This window comes from Mus pahari, chromosome 7 (genome assembly GCF_900095145.1).
Source record: "Mus pahari chromosome 7, PAHARI_EIJ_v1.1, whole genome shotgun sequence".
NCBI classification, from domain to species: Eukaryota; Metazoa; Chordata; class Mammalia; order Rodentia; family Muridae; genus Mus; species Mus pahari.
Window position 1 is genome coordinate 73441749 of NC_034596.1, and position 23443 is coordinate 73465191.

The following is a 23443-nucleotide window of genomic DNA, read 5'->3' on the forward strand; positions in this document are numbered from 1 at the left end:
GGTGTTTTCTTTTCCCAAGCCCCCAGAAATTAGTGCTGTTATCTCTGTAGCCTTTTATCACTCACAAAGGTCTGTTACCATGGTGTTGTGTCTTAGTCAGGGTTTCTATTCCTGGACAAAACATCATGAGCAAGAAGCAAGTTGGGGAGGAAAGGGTTTATTCAGCTTACATTTCCACATTGCTGTTCATCACTGAAAGATGTCAGGACTGGAACTTAAGCAGGTCAGGAAGCAGGAGCTGATGCAGAAGTCATGGAGGGATGTTCATTACTGGCTTGCTTCCACTGGCTTGCTCAGCCTGCTTTCTTATAGAACCCAAGACTACCAGCCCAGAGATGGCACCATCCACAAGGGGACCTCCCCCCCTTGATCACTAATTGAGAAAAATGACTTACAGCTGGATTTCATGGAGGCATTTCCCCAACTGAAGTTCCTTTCTCTGTGATAACTCCAGCTGTGTCAAGTTGACACAAAACTAGCCAGTACATGTTGATGAGTTCTTTTTGATAAATCACCATTTTCTAATCTAACAGTAATTTTATAATGTAAGCACTCTCATTGTGACTCTATTCTATTCATTCAAAGGTTTCAGAAGAAAACTTTGGGGTTTTGGCTAAACCTAAGACAAGAATTAACATTGTAGTTAAGTATTTTCAGTCATCAGTAGCTACTGATGCTACTTTAAAGTATCTGCTGACTTTGTCATCTTGGTGCTATTGTGACCTCAAGCTGTAGCTAAAATCAGTCCAATGCAATAGGAGCTTCAAGAACAACAGCCCCAAATGCTATCTTAGCTGCTTGGGGAAAGGCAGCTCATATTTTCAAGAAGGCCTCTTTATTGTGAGGAGTTTCCCTTCAAGATGACAAGTGGCACAAACTCTTCAGAATCTGGCTTGTCCTCAAAAAAGTGAGTCTCTGGTAGGGGAAGCCAAATGGCAGTTGCTGGGGAGGGGAAATGGCTGTTAATTCACCCAAGCTACAGATGAATTATTATATCTGTTCCCACAGAAATTCTAAAATATATGACAACTACTTGAAAGAAATGAATGAGGATTTAAAGTTAAGGAAGCAGGAGATTCTAGAGATGCTGAAACCTCTGGAAGATAAGAACAATCTCTTATTGCAGAAGGTAATGGCTAACTTGGAGGAAAAACAAAAGAGGTAAGGGTCCCTCTTCAGCTTCTTTGAGACAGAAAGTCTGTAGAATGCAACCACCATAGGATTAGTAATAAGTATCACTGGCTTGTTTTATTTATAAATTTAGACTATCATCTCCATTAGACTATAAAAAATTTCCCACTACAAAGTCAGGACAAATAGGAACCCTTCATTTTATTTGTTTTTACATAAATATGACTTGGTCCTCATCTCATGAAGCTAGAGTTACTCTTCCCATTGTGCCCACCCATGAGACAGGTAAATGCCTTTAGTAGCATAGCCCCATTATTATTATACTGATCACTGATACTTTTGCTTATTTATATTGGTAGAATTAATTTAGGGTAAACACTTGCTCTTCCTATATTAAGCAGAAAAGTGATGATTTCTTTCTGAGTCTAGGAGCTCTTTGGGTTAGGGAGATGAAAATTTAAATCTTTGCTAGAAAATTGTTCTTAGCAACGTCTAAGACTCTGCTTCCTTTCTCATCAAAGGAAATATCCCTTCAGTTGATCTTCTTTCTATACCCTTAGTGTAAGCACTCAAGAAACTCAGATTTGGGGAGAATAAAACTCAGCAAGTAGTCTAACACCAGCTGTTTGTGAACCAGCAATATAGACCTCTCTTGGAGCACGAGAGCATGTTAGATCTGGCATTCTACTCAGATCCAGGGAGGGAAAAGGACAGTAACACAAACATAAATTAATGACTGCCTTTAAATAGTATCCTTCTCATAGTCAGACTTGATACTAATTCATATTTGGATACTCACAGGGGTAGAAGGAAGCAGACAGATATGTGATGGGAATAATTCCGGAATTAATTTGAAAGATGTCAAATTTTTCAACTTCTTCTATATAGAGGCAGAAACACTCCTTCCCTCAAGTCATGCACTAAAACATTCTTTTCAGAGGGTGGAAAGCACTTTCACTGGCTGTTGGAGACCTAAGTTTTGAGTATTAAAGAGCCCAAAATGCATTACTGAGTTTATACCTTCCTAACATTGTCAATCAGGAATGGACTCATCCCAGGGACACTTTCAGTGTTTCGGCTGTTTCTCCTGCCCGAGTCTCAGCCTCTGCTGAACCTCCATGGAAGAATACATTTTGGCTGATTGCAGATATTAATTTTACCTTTGAAACGGCACATATATTTAACGATTTCTCTCTTTTCTTCTAGTCTGCAGATAATGAGGCAGATCATGGCGGGAAGGGGATGTGACGAATCTCCAGTCATGGAGCTTGTTACAGAGCCAGAGGAGAGGAAACAGAACCTGGTGAGATGCTGTCAGTAGATGCTAAGGCGGAACTTCGTGCTCTGCTGTTGTCATATACTGAAATGAATACTCATCTCTGGTCTTTGATGCTTCAAATCTGAATCTCTTTGATCTCTTTCTGTATCTAAAAAATCTAAGGTGATGCTAAGGAAATCAGGTTGGATGATGGAAAGAACAGGGGCTAGTTAGCAAGATTCTAATTTTTCTTGTTTGTTTTTGTTTTTCAAGACAGGGTTTCTCTGTGTAGCCCTGGCTGTCCTGGATTCTACGGTTTTTTACATAAAAAAAAAGTTTCATTCATTAGTTGATGAATATAAGAATATTAACTCTTGCCGGGCATTGGTGGCTCACACCTTTAATCCCAGCACTTGGGAGACAGAGGCAGGTGGATTTCTGAGTTTGAGGCCAGCCTGGTCTACAGAGTGAGTTCCAGGACAGCCAGGGCTACACAGAGAAACCCTGTCTCAGAAAACCAAAATAATAATAATAATAATAATAATAATAATAATAATAATATTAACTCTTGTCATTTCATTTCTAAATGATTAAAAACACCTATCAAAAGAAAAGAAAAAGGTTGTTTTGAAAGTTGTAGATCTTTTATGAAGGCAATAATGTAAAAGATCTTTAAATATTAGAAGTTAATGATCTAAGCCCTGAAGAAACATCATATAAGAACATCTTAAGAGTTAAGAATTTATTTCTATTGATATAGCTCATAAATACCATAAAAAGTATTGTTTGAAATAACTTTTCAACCATCATCATCATCATCGTCATTATCCGAATCATATTTTAGTTTTTCTATGAAACGCAAGACCTACTTCCTGCCTTCCTCTGTGGTTTGCTGTCTGTGAATCCCTTTTCTACCATTGAACAGTTGTTCTTTTTCTAACCTTACTTAACAATCAGACAAGCACATCCATTTGTTTGGCTCTTCCTCTTCTTTATTTATTTATTTTTTATTTTTTTAAAATTTTTTCCCAATTTTTATTAGGTATTTACTTCATTTACATTTTAAATGCTATCCCCAAAGTCCTCTATACCCTCCACCCCTACTCTCCTAACCACTCACTCCCCCTTCTTGGCCCTGGTGTTCCCCTGTACTGGGGCATATAACGTTTGCAAGACCAAGGGGGCTTCTCTTCCCAATGATGGTTGACTAGGCCATCTTCTGCTACATATGCAGCTAGAGACATGAGCTCTAGGGGTGCTGGTTAGTTCATATTGTTGTTCCACCTATAGGGTTGCAGACCCCTTCAGCTTCTTGGGTACTTTCTCTAGCTCCTCTATTGGGGGCCCTGTGTTCCATNCGATAGCTGACTGTGAGCATCCACTTTTGTGTTTGCCAGGCACTGACTGGCATAGTCTCATAAGAGACAGCTATATCGGCTCTCCCTCTTCTAATAGGAAAAGAAAAATAAGATGCTTCAGAAGGAAATGGAGATGCTATGGGACAAGGTGTGCCTCTAAGGATCTCAAAAGTATTGTCCTACCAATAATGCAAAGAAGCTCTCATTCCTCTGGCTCCTCACACTGATTTTCATATCATGCTTCCAGAGATGTTCTATTTGCACAACACAGTGGTACTTTTAAAAACATTCAAAGTGTTTCAGTCATCTGCTGAAAACCCTTTACAGCTCACCTTACTGTGACTTAATAGGTCTGTACCCAACTTTCCAGTCTCCTCTCTTAAAAGTCTTCCTCTTTTTACATCTTTCTTTCCTGTGACAGATTTTTATTAAATTTTTTCATGCTATATATTTTGATTATGTTTTTCCCCTGCCCCAACTCCCCCCAAATCTATAAGGCTCAGGGATCTATGCAGAAGGTGGTGAGAGCCAGACGTTGTGGATGACTTCAGTGAAACACTGTCTTCCCAATCCAACAGGACTAATGCACACATGAACTCACAGAGACATGCATGCTCCCCTTAATGCACACATGAACTCACAGAGACATGCACGCTCCCCTTAAGGCACACATGAACTCACAGAGACATGCATGCTCCCCTTAAGGCACACATGAACTCACAGAGACATGCATGCTCCCCTTAAGGCACACATGAACTCACAGAGACATGCACACTCCCCTTAAGGCACACATGAACTCACAGAGACATGCACGCTCCCCTTAATGCACACATGAAGTCACAGAGACATGCATACTCCCCTTGCTCTCTCCACAACCACCACAAAGGCCTCCACAAATTTACCTTGTCTTTTCTTGGCTGAAGGTCTTTGCTCTTGCTTTATTTACTCCCGCCTACAAAGTTATTTTCTCACGATTTACTTATTCTCATCCTTCAGGCCTCAGTTTAACTGTCACCTCTTCAGAAAAGCTCTTGTTTGCTCTATGTAAAACAAAGCCTCCCCTAGCTTTCTTTTATTTAACCTCAGTAATATTGTTCAGTATCAGCTTATACTTTTAATTATATTATTTTTAACTCACTTTTGGTCTCTCTATGTGATGTTTCCTACCTAACCTTTATACAAGGAGAAATACAGAAGAGCAATATTTACAATGGTTAACAACACAGGCTTCGGATTCAGAAAGATCTCTGTACTTTAGTAGCCATATTACTGTAAACAAGTGGTTTAACCTCTCCAAGTCTCAATTTCATCAATTATAAGAATAATTCCCAGGCTTGTGAAGATTAAACAAGGACTGTAATGTAGTAGTGAGAGTCAGTAATGAGGTGAGAAGCTTAACTGTTAGTTGTATATTATATGGATTCACTTAATAGTTATTATTATAAGGAACCATTTTGAATCCCCTGTGGTAGGTATACAATTTCTATTTTGAGCCCTGAGAAGTTGGTGACTAGCAGGAACCAAAACCCTTGACTTCATAATTACCACTGATTTAAAGCTTTGCCAAAATGTCTCTCCATAGACATTTGAGTCAGAAGAACTCTGTGAGCAACAGAAATCACTACCAACAAAGCCCAAGGCAGACATGCAAGACAGAAAGGTAAGTAGACTTAAAACATTAGACAAGTTCATGCCAGACTGTTGGAAATGGCCCATCTATAATCGAGGCTAATTAGGGGATCTGGACTTTTGGGGTATATTTGATTTCTGGTCTGCCAAAACACTGTGTTTCCCATCTGGACCTATCCCTTTATTTCCTATCTTTCCTATCAGGCTCAGAAATCCCCCTTATCACTTTGGAAAGCCAAAAGTGAGCCAGAGACATCAGATGTCGACAAAGTGGACGACATAAGGAAGGTAAACAATCATTCTGAGCAGTTGTGGCTTCTGGAATGGATACATTAATCATTATCTGCTTAAGATGTGGGATGCTCCTAAATAATGTATGTATCCTTGGGATATTGCATTTATATTAGACTGGCATTACAGGCTGCTGCAAAATCATGTTAGTTATCCTAAAATGAAAAAAATCCACACCAACAATGACAATTCTATACACTTGAGCACTTGTTGATTTATCTTGGAAATTTATTTAGAGATATTACATTTCCATCTCATCTTCCCAAAACAAATCATTCACAGAAAATGAAGTGTTCATTCATCTCTTGGCTTCTAGAAAATGCATTACATGGGAAGGTGAATTAAGAAGACTAAAATAAAAACCAACCTGACAGTGAACCTGCACTATAATTTTGTATAAGGTTGTTTTAGGCTATTGAAAAAAACTGATTTTTATCTCAATTTACTTTGTCACCCAGAAGGTCTTTCTTCCACCAGGAAAAGCAACAGACAAAAATAAAATATGAGGAACAACCCAGCATCCTTCAGGTACTAAGGTTTTACAAAGCTGGTCATGGGATATATTTTTTCATACAATGAAAAGGCTTTTCACTTCATATTGTTAAGGTCAATCTTCCCATCTTCATTGTTTGTTAAAAGAACTGAATTGTGTGAGAGAGATGAAGTCACCTATTTCTGGATTTACTCTGAATATTTTTGAATATTCAATATTCAATATTTTTGTATAGTTTTGAATAACTACTTTTTTCCATGCTTTTAACTTTGTACTACTTGAAATTATGGGAAAACAACAAATACCATCTTCCTAACTCTAAAAGACAAAACCTGAGGGCTTTATTTTAACATCTATATAAAGAAACACAGATAATAGTACATTTAGAAAAGTCAATGTTATAGGTGTTGGAAAATGTTCTCTTTCAGAATGGCTTTCTTGACAAAGTGATTGAGCTGAAAACTGAAGCCCTGAGAAAGACCAATGACTTTAAATCATCACTGTACCTACAACACAATTTTGAGCCAAAGCAAGGAGCTTTGAATCTTCTGAGGCCTCAAGGTGGGTAGAGTATCATAGGTACATAGTTTGAGGTTTTGTTTTGTTTGTTAACATTTAAGGTCCCATTACTTAACAGTGAGCATTACAGTATCTGGCACACAATCTAAGTTCAATGTGGTCTAAATAAAAATTATCACTATTATTACTAATAGTGATATTCAAAAGCTATTGTACTAAGGTAAAAAATCTCTGTGGAAGAAATTACATTTTCCTTTGTAAAGATAAAGTAATATACTATAACCTTAGGATATATAGGTGATAATATTTGACATTCAAAAAACTTAGTTTCTTTTCCACCTTTACCACTGTCCTGAGAACTAGGATTGATCTCATACAGCACATTGGAATAGACTGTTGTTTCTGAGCTGAAGGCATAGGAGACAGACAGTTGGTAAGGGCTCTGAGCTCACTAATTCAGATAGTTTTCTGGGAATGCCATTGATTTCCCCTAAAGATTTTATGATATCATAGAAAAATCATAGTCATAAAAAGTATCGTAAAGGTTATGATGGGCAGGGAAAGGATTCTTAAACTTTCAAGAATCTATTAATTTGAAGTCTATATTTTAAAAGGGGGCATGTTGTAGAAATCCTAATCCAAGAATGGCAATGTCCCGCAAGTATCAGTAACTCTGTATGTGATATCTCTTCTAGATCTTAGTCCATAAAGAGCTTTAATGTCTTATAAACATTGCACACAACACATATGACCAAATAAACAGATGAGCAAGCCAAAGAAAATGGAAAATAAGTTGGTCAAGAGTATGATAATGTATGACAGAAGTGCTATTTAGTGGAGGTGGGCTACAAATGTATTTCTGGAATTCACTCTGGATTGTCAGTGTTCACAAAGTGACCACAAACCACTTAATTAGGACAAATATAAATGTTCATGTTACTGAGCTCTAGAAGTGATTTCTCCCCCAGGCCTTCAGAATGGGACAGAATTTTACTATGGAATAGCCATAGTCAATATCTTCAATATTTCCAGAATATCTAAATTCCCTAGACTGTTTCTTATCTGTTCCTTGACACAATATGTAAACAAATCATTATTATAAAAATATTTAATAAGATGGAGAGACTTAGAATAACTTGGTCCAGGCATACAGCATTCAATCTTCATTAATAGATAAAATCAGGAAAATTGAGGAAAACTGGATTGTTTACATATACTCAGGCAGAATTCCACACATATTTTTTCCACCTATATTTTGAAAAGAATTGGACAGCAGAAAGTTGGAAAGAAAGAACCTGGAGACAATAAGTGATTAGTATACAAAAGTTAAAAGACAAAGACATAGTATGAGAAAAACAGAAAGCTCTGTTTTTATGTCACTGAAAATTAGCCAAAGTTTATCTCAAGAGAGCCATAGAGTAAGGAAACAGTTCTTTAAATTCCAGATTTGACTCAGCCCCTCATTAGTGATTCCATTCCATTTGCATGCCTCAGGAGACTCCCCTACACACACAGAGAACTGAATCCGTCTGAACTGCGGCAGCCCACAGGTCCATGTTTTCATTCCCTTTTTTTTCACTCCTAGCAAACAAAGCAATAGGTTTCTATAGCTCTCAGCTACTACACATTACCACAGCCACCGGCAGTAGTGATGCACCAATCCCGTGTTTTACTGGCTGCGTATATGCTTACACATACTCAAAATCTTTTTATTTGAGCCCAAATGGATCTGAAACCCAACAGTCATAGATTTTGTTATGTTGACTTATTTATAAACTCTAGTTTATTATTATTATTATCATTATTAAAAATACATGCTAGTTCTTACCATGGTTGTGCTGGTAGTTTTTTTTTTTTTTTTTTTTTTTTTTTTTTTTTTTTTTTTTTTTTTTGGTCAATTTGATATATAGAGTTATCTGGGAGAAGGAAGTCTCAACTGAGAAAAATGTTTCCCTCAGATTGGCCCGTAGACACATCTTCTAGGGGCATTTCCTTGATTAATGGTTGGTTTGGGAGGGCCCAGTCTTCTGTGGACAGTGCTACCCCTGGGCCAGCAGTCTTGGGTTATAAAAGAGAGTGGGCTGAGGAAGCCAGTTAGCAATTTTCTTCCATGGTTTTGGCTTTAATTCCCAGCTCCAAGTTCCTGTCTTGAACAACTGCTCTGATGTCCCTTCATGATGAACTGTCACTGGGACATGTAAGCCAAATAAAGCCTTTCTTCACTAAGTTGCTTTTGGTTTGAATGGCTTTCTCAGAACAGAAAAGAAACTAAAACAATGGGAGAATTGTTAAATTACAGTATGTCAACAGCAGGGGGACTAGTGTAGCAGTACTACTTTCCCAACCTCTTTAGGCTGCTGCTTATTAGTTATTCATGATTGCTACTCAGGTTGACTTTATTTTCTTTCATGCATTTATTGAAAACAAAAGCAGTTGAAAACAAAACAAAAAAGGATCTCATTCTATAGCCTAAGCTGGCCTGGAACTGACTATGTGGCTCATCATGACCTCAAATGTACAGTAATCCTTCTACTTCAGCCTCCCAGGTATCAGTATCACAAGCTACCTACCATGCTCAGCCACAAAATTTGGATTACTAAGTGAAAAAAATATATAGTTTTCACAAGTAAATTTAATAATAATGAGATAGAAAAATTAACTCTAGAAAGATGGTCAAGCCTGAGGCCTGCTTTATCACTCTCGGAAAGTATAACTAACAAGAGAATTTTAAAGAAGCAAGAATCGCGCTGGGTGTGGTGGCACACGCCTTTAATCCCAGTACTCGGAAGGCAGAGGCAGGCGGATTTCTGAGTTCGAGGCCAGCCTGGTCTACAAAGTGAGTTCCNNNNAGGCAGAGGCAGGCGGATTTCTGAGTTCGAGGCCAGCCTGGTCTACAGAGTGAGTTCCAGGACAGCCAAGGCGATACAGAGTACTCACATAAGTAAAAAAAAAAAAAAAAAAAAAAAGAAAGAAAGAAAGAAAGAAAGAAAGAAAAAGAAAAAGAAACAAGGATCAACTTTAAACTTTCTCCTTGGCTCTATCAAGTATAAAGCACTGGAAAAGGTGATGACTGAGCACTTGCTGAAGCACTTGCTAGAGTTCCAGCATGCAGGGCAGAAGGCTTCCTTGGTTGAGAGTTCAACTCAAAATAATTTTCCACTGTGATTTATAGAATTTAAAGCCATGTTATAATATCTCTTAAATTCATTATAGGTGTCACCTAAAATTATTTCAATACCAAACCTTGAGAAGTTTTAATTCAATGAGAAAAGCCATGGCTCTAGAGTCAGATATAAGTGTTGTATCCCCTACCCAACATAAGCAAGTTATTGGATTTCAATTTTTCTGTACCTAATATTTACAGCCACCACAGGTAGCAGGGAACTTTAACAGCCTCTCATGTCATATAACCCTTATAACGGCTCTGTAAGATCTGCAATACAGAACAAGAAGCAAACTCAGAAAACCAGGCTTCTGTACCCACAGTTAAAGCTCGTGTTCTGGACTGAATGACACAATGGTGGTATTAAAGTTGTACTTCTTATGTCTCTTCCAGTCTTAAAAATTATGATGGGAATCCAAACTTAACTATATCGTGTCAACCTGAATTTGAGCACCAAGATCAAATTCAAGATCAAATTTTTAGATATTTACAAATAGGTTGGGAGGCATGTAATTACGTACTTAGCCCGGTAGGTGGCACCAACCACATCTAAGCCAAGTCCATAAGGAATGGTAACTCAGGAAATGTGAAATGCTGTAGGAGACTTGGCTTTCTATTACCCCTAGGACAAAATGTGCCACACATTTATAAACCAAATGAAAAATGAAAAAAAAAAACAGCCTATTGATGTTTTGTGTTATGCTATATGACATCAAGATGTATTACTGGCAGCCTTGATTAAACATTAAACACGGTGTTCTGCCGTGCAGCCCTTAACCATTATTATTCTCCTCACTTAACTAGTTCACCCCATTCTGAACAAAGAAACAAAAAAAATGAAAGCAACTGCCTACTTCCTCCATAATTCTTATCTAACACGTTTTCACTCTACTACAAATAAATTAGGCAATTAGGGCAGTAAAGTGAAAGGGTTGGGCTATTACACAAGCACTATTTGAAGGCTGAGTACTCAATAGCCCTTTTGGATGGTGTTCTGGTCCCTCTAGTTTCAAAAGAATTGCATTGCTTAAGCTTGGCTTAGAGGAAAGTGGCATGAGCTCTTGGGCACACCTCTTTCGCAAATCAGGCAAATATAGGTCTTTCCACTTCAGATATTTCCAGATAGAAGGAAGTTTTGCTCCATGCTCTTGGCCAAAAATCCTTTGTCTCCTGTTGTGCTGTCTGGCTGAGTTAATGGTACCTTTCATTTTGTTGGCAAATAATACTTTGTTACAGTTCAAGCAATCCCTATTTGGGGAATTCCCTGAAGCCTGAGACTCAACATTCATGATCAGTATCAGTCTTTGCTCCAGGCATCTGATATACAAGAAATCGTTCCTGCTGTTCACACTCCAGGATAAGCCTTCACTTCTCCCACCTCACAGAGATATAGCACATTTGAAAGGGTTTACTTAGAATTTGGCTCAGGGTTTGTGTCAGCCCTGCTTATGTCAGCCTACTTAAGACTGCAGCTTGTGCCCTTCGTTAATCACCTATCACAGAGAGCACTAAGCAATCTCTAGATTCAAATGATTTGTCTTCAGCAATAATCTTCAGTAATAACGTAATTGTGATAAGATACTTGATTTTGACTACCCCTTCCCCATAGCCAAGTCTCTTAGCATTTCTTTGAGCTGAGAAGACACAGAAGGTTCTCCTTAGAAGAACCTGAAGGCTGGATATTGTGCTACTGAAGCCCAGGGAAGTGGAAAATGAATATTCCTGGGAACACATTTACTCACTAATCCTCTGTCCTGAAAGCAAGTTATTCCTCTCACCTCTCACCTTTCCTTCTTTACTTCCTGATGGCTAAAATTTTGGGAGGCAGAGGCGGAAACCACAACTAGTTCAAATCTGGATTTTTCACCAAAGTATTGCTCTTAAAAAGTCTATAAACTTTGAGGCAATCTGAACCCTTTAAACATAAAATTGGTGTTTGTGGTATTAACAGATGATGAAACTAATTTGTCATTTTTTTTTGTTTTCCATAAAATCTTACAGAAGTCCAGACAGAAAGAATAAAGTTAGTTTTTTTCCCTAAACATGAATTCAGTAAAAAAATTAAAAAGTAAATAGCATCCTCATTAAGACAGTGTTAATGGGTGACAATGGCTTCACCTGTTCATACCAAGTGCTCAGGAGAGGAGCAGGATGTCTGAAGAGGGGTTTCCATTTTCTTTTTTAAAGACAGATTTGAATTTTGGCTAAGCAATGAATAACTGTTTGTTTTTCAGATTTTACATGGAACATGAACTAAAAAATTACTAGTGTGTACTAAAATTCAAATTTACCAGGGTTCCTTTAGATTAGACCTAACCTAGACATGCTTGCTATCCAACACCCTACAATTTTCTTTCTTGCCTCCCGTTTCACAGCCCGTATATTACTCATCCTGCCCCTTCTTTCACTTGCTGAGACCCCGCCTTTCTACTTTGGACATTTTTTTTACTACATGACTGTTTTGTCGAATATATGTTTGCATAGTGTTCCTATATGGAGTTGGTTTATCATCCCACTTCTTTCAAATGTTCGAGATTAATTTCTGTAGGCTCTCAAAATGTTTAAAAAAATTTATTTATATGTAATTCTGAAATGAGTTTTTCCGCTATAGAACAAATGCTTTCAACAGAAAAAAAAAAGGTCTACCACTACAAGTTTAAATTTTCCCTAATTTTCTAAAACAATTTGAAACTTCATATCAAAGCAATTATTAGTCTTACAGTTATACAATTAAATAATACCATGATGAATATTAATAGATCTCATTTTCCAAATGTTTTCCTTCAGGTAAAATGGGTGCTACAACTATGGAGAGAGCAACAATCAACAGAAATGAACTTGATATGGTGAGAGAATTAACTTTCAAAACAACAACAAAACCACTCCAATTTTAAAAGGCTTAGATAATGGGTATAGATTTTTGCAAAACATTTGTTTATACATTTATGGATCTGTTTTGGCCATGTTGAGACTCCAACCCATGGCCTGTGCATGGCAGTCAAGAGCTCTATTGTAAGCAGCAACCCCAGCCCTGAAATGCATTTACTATGCATTATAATTTATGATTGTTTAGAGGTGCAAATACCTGTTTTAACTTTCCCCTCTCTTCTTGTTCTTCTCCATTTTAAAGAGAATCCCAGGATCAAAGAACTACACAGAACAATACGGAGGAACTAGAGAAAAGTCAGATGAGGATGTAGGACAGGGGCTCTTTTTTTCTGAAGTCGATGCCAGATGAAGCTCTGAAGGATTAGAAGACTTTCCCTACATTTGCTTTGGACAGATTTGAAAACTAGGTACAGCCTTTCTGTTCACTAAAATCTCTCAAACCTTTATATTAGTTCTGTCCTTCCATTCTACCACCAAACTGGGGGAGAGATGTTGCACATTTTGGCCCTAAGCATATTGGGACTTAAGTATAGGTATTATAGATAGCCACTAATTATGTTGGTAAATTTTGGGTGAAATGACTGAATTTCAAATCACATTGCTTCTAGATAATTCACAGACATTTTTCTACCTCTGAAGTATTCACTTCTGAACTGATCATTGCTGGCAAGTAAGCATTAGGTGAAAAATAAAGAAAACTCTAGCCCCTGGATGGCTCTTATTCACTCATGTGCCATTGCTTTGTGGGTTGTTCCCTTGCTAGCTAATCCCTGAATACCTTATACTCACTAGTATTACTGTTCTTAGTTTAGGCCTCCTTTCCTGAGTTACCACAGTCTATTAATTGATATTAGTGCTTCCAAGCTCTCTAATCCATCTTTCATAGTACCATACAAGTTATTATTTTTTCTTTAAGAGAAATGAGATTACGTCACTCTCCATCACTTTTATGAAGTCCAAATTCCTTCACGGACAATAGTTGATCTGCCTCCTGCCTAGCTCCCCAGTCTCAACGTTCACCGTTTTCCTTTCCCTCACAGTCCTATAGTAAGTTCTATGGAGCTGTTTCCAGTTTCCCTGATGGAGCATGAGTTCTAGGTACAAAGCCAGAAGATTCTTTCCTCCTTTTCTGCTTGATGATTGCCTGTTTTGTTTTTAATCTCCGTGTAAGTGTGTGCATGTGCCATGGTATACGTGTAGAGGTCAGAGGTCATCCTCCCATCTTGTTTGAAACAGGATGTGTTATTCATCATGGATGCAGAGACCAGGCTGATTGGCCTGAGAGCTTCTGGGAGTTGCTACTATGTCCATTTCCCATCTTGCTGTGGGACATACACTACCACATTCTAACACTGTGAACACTGGCCCCTATACTTGTAGAGTATGTTTTTGTTGTTGTTGTTGTTGTTGTTTGTTTGCTTGCTTGCTTACTTGTTTTTAGAGACAGAATATTGTTATGCAGCACTGGCTGTCCTGGAACTCACTTGACCAGGCTGTCCCTTAAACTTACAGAGATCCATGTCCCTTGGCATTCTGAGTGCTAGAATTAAAGGCACTAAATGCCTGGCTCCCACTTTCTTTAAGAACGAAGTTTGTTATCTTTATTCTATCTAAGTGATTCTCAATCCTTCCTGTGTATTAGGATCTCCTTGTAGACTCTGGAAAATAGCAATTTTCACCCAAGTAATTTAAATAAACTTTTTTGAGAGATAAGGCAAAAACATATAATTTTTAGTTAAGGTCCTCAGAAAATTCTAATGTTCATTCAGGTTTGAGGGTTTTGTTTTTAGACAGGGTCTCACTATGTAGCCCTGGTTCTCCTAGAACTTGATATGTGGACTAGGCTGGCCTCTACCTCTAGGATGCTGGAATTAAAGACAGGCACTACCACATCTACCTAGGTTTGAGCATTCCTTAATGAATTATATTGCAATTATTGATTTACCCAGATCTCTCTCATACCAGATGATGAACTCTTTAAGACACAGAACTATGTCTTGTTCATCTTTTCATTATAATGAATTTACATAGTGCCTAGGATTTAACAGAAGTTTATTAAATTATATTGTACAAGGATTTGTTATGGCTTAAATATGAAGTGGTCCCCAAAGCTCAAGTGCAAATGGGCCCATAGCCAGTGGCCCACAGTGAGTAGCGCTATTTTGGGAGATGCACATAGGGGCCTGGCTGTAAGTAATAAGCCCTATGATATGTGCCTTTGAAGGTACCTCTCTCTACTTTTTGTTTGCCATTAAAGGCAAAGAAATTATATATACTTCTGCTGTTATCATATCTTTCCAAAGTTCATGGGGCCAAGTGACCAAGTTTTTCCCTCAAGTATTTTGATTAAAATAAACAAAAGTAATAAAAAAATAGTACTTTCCTGGTAATAAGCTAAGTAAGCCAATTAATTGTTCTTTTTCACTGAGGTGAAAACTAAAAATTTAAAATGCATTTTTTAAAAAAAATGATTTTAAGTTATTTTAATTATGTATTTCATGGGTGGGGGGTCATGTACTCGAATGTCCGTGCTGGTGTCTGAAGAGAACAGAGGCATTATACTCCCATGGAGTTGTAGTTCCAATTATGAACCATCTGATGTGGGTGTTGGGAACCAAACTTAGGCTCCCTCTCGAAGAGTAGTGTGCACTTGGAACCCCTCTCCAGTCCCCTTTAAAATGTTACAGGTAACCAATAACTGCTGAAAGAAGGGAAATTAGGGATAAGTCCCCCTACTGGTTGTTCATTGTAGAGTGGTCAGCTCTGAAACAATATATACACAAACAACAAAAACAGACTCAATAGGATTTATGTTTGTACATATACATACACACATATATGTATTTTAACAACATTCAAAGAAAAAGAGACTATCAGCTTGAGAATGGGGGAGCCATAGAAGGGGTTGGAAGGAAGGTACTTAAAGGGACTGGAGTAAGGAAAAGGAGGAAGAAAATTGATGTCATTTTATGTTAATTAAAACTTGTTAAATTGAAGGGGCTGGAGAGATGGCTCAGTGGTTAGGAGCACTGACCTTCTAGAGGTCCTGAGTTCAAATCCCAGCAATCACATGGTGGCTCACAACCATCTGTAATGATATTTGACACCCTCTTCTGGTGTGTCTGAAGACAGCTACAGTGAACTCACAAAGAATTCTTTAAAAACACGTTAAAACGAATTTTAAAGATAAATATAAAAGTAGTAGTACATATTAATTGCATGAAGTGATGGGTTTCATCACGGCATCTTCACACATCTATACAAAGTCCCGGGAGCACACTAATCTTGACAACCCTGAAACCTTGCCCTTCGTTGTCTAGCTTATTTCACTTAAAAGCAATCTTTCTCATCAGTTTTACATCCATTTTCCCACAAATAATTTAATTTTTATGGCCCAATAATCCTCCACATATATACACATTTCTTTTACCCATTTTTCCATCAATGGAACCCTAGGCTGATTCTATAATTTAGTTTTTATGAGCAGTGTTGCCATAGATAAGAATGTGCAGGTATTTCTACTATATGCTAACTCTGGGCCCTTTGCATGCACTCAAGAGTATTATAACAAGATCAGGTAGTAGTCTTATTGTTAGTTTTTAAAAGTTATTGTGTGTGTGTGAGTGTATGCATGATATGTGTGTGTGTGGGTAGGTGGATGGGTGGTGGGTATGTGCCATGGTGTATGTGCAAAGGTTAAAGGACAACTTTATGGGACCGAGGTCTCTCCACCTTTATGTAGGTTCCAGGAATGGAACTCTGGTCAAATACATGACAACTGATTTTACTTGCTGAGCCATTTTACTTGATCTTATGTTTAATCTTTTTGAGTAATTTTCATATTGATTTCCATAGTGGCTGATGAATTTACTTCTCTACTTATATGTAAGTTCTGTCTCTTCCCCTTATATTCTGCAACATTTTTGTTTGTTTTCTTGATGATAGTCATTCTTACTGGGCTGAGATGAAAACTTAGTGTAGTTTTAATTTGATTTTTTAACAGTTAAGGAATTGAGATGTTTTTCTGTCATGTATTTACTGGCTACTTACACTTTAAGAACTATTTTCTTTTAAATTTACTTGATCATGTACTGATTTAATTATTGTTTTTTCTTTTATTGAAAATAGATTTCTAAACTTACGTTTTAGTGTTTAACCTTTTGAGTTCTTTACATATTCTGAATATTGACATTTTATCAAATACTATTAAAATTCTAGCAACATTCTGAACAAAACCAGAAAAAAGGAAACATGAAATTCAAGTAGAAGCACAAAAGACTCTGAATAGCCAAAGCAATTCTAAGCAGAAGGAGCAATGCTGGAAGTAACACGATATCTGATTTAGAAAGCCACAGTAACAAGCCAATATTGTATCATCACAGAAACAGTCACGTAGACCAATACAACATTAGAGGGCTTAGAAATACGTACAAATATCTACAGCCACCTGATTCTTGACAAAGGTACCCAAAGCATATATTAGAAGATATCTCCTCAACAAATGGGGCTATGAAGACTAGATATCTACATGAAGAAGACTGAAATGACCTCATTTTATACATTCTCTGTATAAAAATAAATTTAAAATGAATCAAAGCCCTTAATATAAGATAAAAGATGGACATGACTGATCATATGGAAAAATGGAAATCATATGGAAAGTACCTTTAGATACAGAAACAGGCAATGGCTTCTAGAATAGAATTTCAATAACTCAGGACAAAATAGCAAGAATTAAAAAATGGAATTTAATTGAATTAAGCTTCTGTACAGTAAAGGAAACAATTATTGGAGTAAAGGAGACTGCATGCAGATAGGAAAAAGGTAAATTTTCTTAAAAACAATTCTGTACGTGTGGTGTGCTGTGGAGGTTAGGTCTAGTTCTCTCTTTCTACAATATGTATCCTGGGGACCAAACCCTAGTTGTCAGGCTTGGGAGCAGGTGTCAAGCTACCTCACCACACCCTGGAAGATTTTTTTGAAATGTACTTTTCAACTGGAAAAGGTTTATGAGTTCACAGAATATTAGCAATTTAAGTATAAAATTCCTTCACTTTACAAAAGAAGAAACTGAACTTCAGATACTTTGAAAAGTGTCTAAAGACCTATAGTTAATTCAAGCTAGCACAGGTTACCAGAGTGCAGATATTATTACTGCCAGCTCACACTGCAGTCCCACTCATCTTTCCCCTCTGACTATAAAAACAAGTCTCCAAAGCCCTAAGATGATTAGTTTCATGTTCTGCCAACTGAGTTAGCTGAGTATATAATCCACATTCGGTTTCAAGAAAACCACCTCTTAACTTAGACCCTGAGAGACTCTGGCAGACCTGAGATTTTTGAAACCAATTACATTGGACAGAGCCATGAGAACAGAACAATAATATAAAATCTAACTACTGCTGACTACTTTGAACTTTTTCATTTAACCTAAGGGCCTTAGACTTTTAACTTTAACTCTGTATTTGAGTGTGTATTAAAATTTTTTACCCTATAATGGAGATTAGTATATGAATTCCTACTTGGTTGTTAACTGAAGTGTGAAATAATCTGGTTTGCTTATTAGCAGAGGTTTTAACTTTCTTTAGAAATGAGTCCTGTTATGCTGGATGTGGTGGTACATACCTGTAAACCCAGAACTACTCAGGAGACAGGAAGCAAGGAGGTCATACATTTAAAGTTAACCTTGGCTATATATTGAGATCCTGCCTAATTATTTCCAAAGTTTGATATTACAAGTTCAGTATTGCTCAGACTTATCTTTACTTCATTCAAATGCTCTAAAAATTTTCAGTTTCTTCAATACATAATAAAAAACATTTCACATCAGCATCTGACTTTCACTGATGGCAATGCAAAGTCATCTGCTAGATTGACTGGCTATTTACCAAATGGTGTCAAACTGATAAATGAAGGACATGGTTCTCAGGTTTATGGGCACAAATAAATTTATTTGGTTAACTTAGCCAAAAGATGAGCAAAACTCATCTTAGCTACAACTCTTAAGAGATTAAATGATAAACCAAATATCAGTTTAAATTACACAACATCCACAGCTATAATTCTAGCACTCAGGAAATAGAAGCAGGAGGATCAGAAGTTCAAAATCATCCCTTGTATCCCTTAGTTACAAAGTGAATTTGAGGCCAGCCAGGGATATCCCCTGCAAAAGAAAAACACAACACAAAAAGCAAAAACACAGGCATATCTTCCTATTAAGTTAGAGTATGCTTATAATTAAGGTATTCTTACCTCTTATTCAAATTATGGTGAACTGAATTGGTAAGCACGGAGTTTTTGTTTGAAATATCATTTGTTTTATTAGTATTTATATTACAGTGTTTTTTTTTTTTTTGGTAAAACACCTAGTATCCTTGACTGTACTTATTAAAAACGTGTGTGTGTGTGTGTGTGTGTGTGTGTGTGTGTGTGTGTGTGTGTGCCACATGTATACCCCACAGAAGCTAGAGGAGGGTGTTGGATAGCTGGATATGAAATTACAGGTGGTTATAAGCCACCTGGTGTGGGTAAAGGACTGTTGTTAACTGCGGAGTCATCTCACCAGCTCCCAAATATATATATAAACAAAACCAAAAACATCAAGGCAGGCTGAGGGAAACCCTGTCCTATTTATAAACCATCTTTTTGGGAGATACTCTTCATGTAACATCTCATTTGTAAGGTCTTGACTTCCTAACTTTTAAGAGGACATTTGCTGACATTTCATCCTCCAAATTGCCTCTTACAATGACCATAAAGTGACTAGCAATGTTTACCCTACTTTCCTAAATGTAGCAAGGCCAATGCTATCTTTAGTACAGAACTACAATCATCAGACAGAAGGTGATAGTGTATAACATTTTAAAATTTATGTTCTTATAGCTAGGCATGAAGCTCACCGTTGGTATTAAGTAAATTATAGCCATTTTGGACCTGGCACATTTCAAAGGTAGATACTTCTGTAATCTGTTTCATTCAGGCAAACATCAAACAGCCTCTCTGGCACCTTAGGAGAAGTCTGAACTGCTTCCAATTCAAAGTCCCTATTGCTTCATATGTTCCGTAGTTGGTATCAGAGAGTAGGGAATGGAAGAAAAACAAGGTTAGACTTACCCTCTAATCGATTAATTCTACTTCAGGAGATATGGAGGTAGATACAAATATAATCATTACTTGGTGGTTCTTTTGTGGAAGGTGGGGGTGGGGACAAGAGCTCCTCACCTCCTGACTCTGCTAGCTGCTTTCATCCTTTGACCACTTTCTTCTAGCTGGGCCTCTCTCTATGAGACTAAGATGGCGTAGGCCATATTCAGGGTGGCCTTAGTAAATATCTGGAAATTCTGGTACTCACCCATAGGTATGTTGTATGAATTTCCCAGGTTTTTATTTCTTCATCCAATAAATTGGCATTAAGATTAGACGTCATAGTTGGTAAAATGAAAAACTTTAGGGCAGCTGAAATATTTTCTTTTACAAATTCACCTATGCTCACTAACTTTTAGAACTTTTTTTTTTAAGGTTTAAGAAGAAAAAAAAATAAATGCTTTATAAACCATATTTCCTCTAGTTACCAGATATTTGGTAGAAAATAAGATTAGGTTAAAACATTTTTTTCCACATCACTCTTCACTTAAATAAATTATTTTAATGTGCATGTGTGTTCTGCCTACATGCATGTCTTACGTACCACATGTATATCTGTGCACAAGCAGGGACCAGAAGAGGGCATCAGATCCCTTGGAACTGGAGTTATAGACGTTTGTGAGCTGCTGTATGGGTGCTGGAATTGAACCTGTGTCCTCTGGAAGAGACCCAGTGCTTTAAAGCACTGATCCATTTCTTTGGGGGCATGACTTTATGTTATAGGGAAACATTTTTTCCCTAAAGTTAAGTTATTCATTAGAAAACCAATGAACGATTTAAGGAAAAGATGATGCTTTTGATTCGAAGAAAGTTAGTTTGAACATAACCCATGAAAGTTTTCACACTTGGAATTGTGCTTTTTGACTTATATAAATTGAATCCTCAATAAGCAAAAGCATAATAGACAGAACTCCTAAGAAATCAATTAGAAATAACAATCAGGACATCAGCAAGATGGCTAACTGCAGGTTATGAATGCCTGTGCTCCCCATCAAAAGGACCAAAACATAAACAACTATTTTGGGGATCGAATATGTGAGGGGGAGTACTGGAGTCTAGTAGGGAAGTGGTAGGTACATAGTGGAAGAGGAATGGAAAGGATGACCCCACAGAGCAGAATGAAATGCCCTTTCTCTGCTGTGTTGTTGTATCAGTTGAGATCAACTCAGAATGAAGATATACTTCTGACACAAAAAAGAGGTAGTCAGCAAGACCAGAGTGGCACCCCATTACCATCACAGACACAGTCTTTATTGATGAAAAGTCTTGCAGTTCTGACAGGTCCTGGGCCCTGTTTAAACAGGAGCCTGGCGCTTAGACATTACCCAAGGAGGAATCTATGTTATTTTCTGCTGCTGTCACCATCACTTTTGCTCCTTACATTACCATCCTGACACTGGATGCATCATCAGTCTGTTATAGTAGCAACTGTTTCCCTTGCATTATACCAAATTAAACACCACACATGGTAAGATACCATTGTCACAGAGGAGCTAATAATATATATCCCTATCCTTGGAAACAAACTGTTTAGGAGGCATTCTACCAACCATGGCCTGTTGAAACCTATATCCAGTGCTCTACCACTGACTCACATGTACTGTGTCCAAAAGAAACTAGTCCTTGGTAGTCCTGGGCAGTAGGGGAACTGAATCCAGATTGGCCACATACACGTAATGGTTGTGTTCACTACTTCCAGGGAAACCTCACCCAGAGCTAGCAGACTAATATGATAAATTCCCACAGCCTAGGCAACTAAAGCATTTCACAAATACCTAAAATTGAAGATAGCTGTAAAGGGGCTGCAGAAACTCCCTACTGTACATAATTCCAAGGCCAATACATTTTACCCAACTGTCATCTTAAACTATACCTACAGATGTCCGTCTTTGCCTATGAGAGCCACTCTACAAACCTGGAGGAGGTGAGCATAATACTAGATTATAACAACACAGGTACAAGAAAGTTGAACAGCAAGAAAACATGGCACCACTGCAAAAACATAACAGTTATCTAACAAATGATTCCAAGAAAATGAAAAATTTATGAATTGCCTTAGAGCGAATTGAAAACAATGACCATATGAAAACTCTGAGGGATACAAGAGAATATAAACAGGTAGGTTAATAAAATCAGAAAAACAATTCTTACCTAAATAAATTCACAGAGGCATCATAAAATAAAACCAAGTAGAAACATTAGAGCTGAAGAACTCAATGAGTGAATTTAATATACATTTAACTGGGATGATCAGAAGCAAACAAAATCAAGAATTTCTAAATGTTAAGTTCTAATGTCTTTTGAAATAATCCAAAAACAATGGATAATAAAACAGTAAATAAAGCCTATATTTAAGGGATATAATTAAGCAATCAAATCTTTATTTTATGGAAATTCCACAGGGAGAAAAGACAAAGGCACAGACGACATTAAATAAATAATGAGAGATTCCCAGGTCATGGGGAGGCATCCATGCTCTTCTTTTTTGTTGCTGTTTTATTTAACTTATACTTTTTTTTAAAAACACTCCAGATTTTGTTTCCCTCCCAGTCCACCCTCCAACTGTTCCACAACCCATACCTCCTCCCTGCCCTGTCTCCATGGGGATGTCCCCACCTCCCACCCCCACCCCACCAGACCTCTAAACTCCTTGGGGCCTCCAGTTCCTTGAGGGACATCCATATTCTTGAAGCTCAAAAAAACCTCCCAGCTCTTCTCTGATGAACACTAGAACAAAAATTTCAACAGTCAAGGAAGAATTCTGAAAGAAGAATGAAACATAAAAGTTACATATAAAAAAGTCCCTATGAGAATATTAGCAGATTTTTCAGATGATACCTTGCAGGCTAGAAGAGAACAAAAAAAGAAAAAAATAAAGCCAGCCAAGAATATTATGCCCTGAAAAGTCATCTTTCAGTTTTTTCATTTTTAATGAATATATTCTCAAGCAAAGGCTAAGCTTCTAGCCTAGCATTAAAAAAAACTGAAGGTGCTTCAACAAGAAATAGAAATACTTTATTAACATAAACACATCTGAAAGTATAAATTTCACTAATGTATATAAACTCATAATCAAATTCACAGTAATATATTACTCTGAGAGTAGTATATAACCTTTGAAATACCTAGTGAAAGTTATCAATGATAATTATATCAAGAAAGCCATTAAGGAACACAAAGTATATAGATCTAAATTAAGGCCATAAAGTTATAAACATCTAGGTGTGACACCTAAGAATTTGCCTTTTTAAATAATTTATGTATATGACTTTGCCAGCCTGTATGTATATATATATCATGTATGTGCCTGGGACATGAGATTAGATGAAGGACATTAGACCCTCTGAGACAGGAGTTACAGAGAGTTATGAGCACCTATATGGACATTGGGAACTGAACCTGATCCTTCTCAAGAACAAGTGTATCTTTGATAAGTGGGAGGTGTTGGTTTTGTTTTCTAAATAGATATTTCTGAGTGTTATTTAAAAAACTTAAGAGGGGGGCTGGAGAGATGACTCAGTGGTTGAGACCATGACACTGAAAGTTCAAGAGAAAAAACCAAAACCAAA

The 23443-nt window shown here is 37.2% G+C and overlaps 1 protein-coding gene across 1 annotated transcript in view; it reads left to right on the forward strand.

Moving 5' to 3' along the window:
* Window positions 1–860: 860 nt before the first annotated feature.
* Ccdc196 (coiled-coil domain containing 196) overlaps window positions 861–23443 on the forward strand; it is a 28289-nt gene continuing 5706 nt past the window's right edge. The window contains exons 1-9 of the mRNA XM_021201421.1: window positions 861–907; window positions 1009–1161; window positions 2338–2434; window positions 3845–3895; window positions 5330–5407; window positions 5581–5664; window positions 6145–6195; window positions 6589–6721; window positions 12630–12688. Coding sequence (XP_021057080.1) covers window positions 861–907; window positions 1009–1161; window positions 2338–2434; window positions 3845–3895; window positions 5330–5407; window positions 5581–5664; window positions 6145–6195; window positions 6589–6721; window positions 12630–12688 — 753 coding nt within the window. The remainder of the gene's footprint in view (window positions 908–1008; window positions 1162–2337; window positions 2435–3844; window positions 3896–5329; window positions 5408–5580; window positions 5665–6144; window positions 6196–6588; window positions 6722–12629; window positions 12689–23443) is intronic.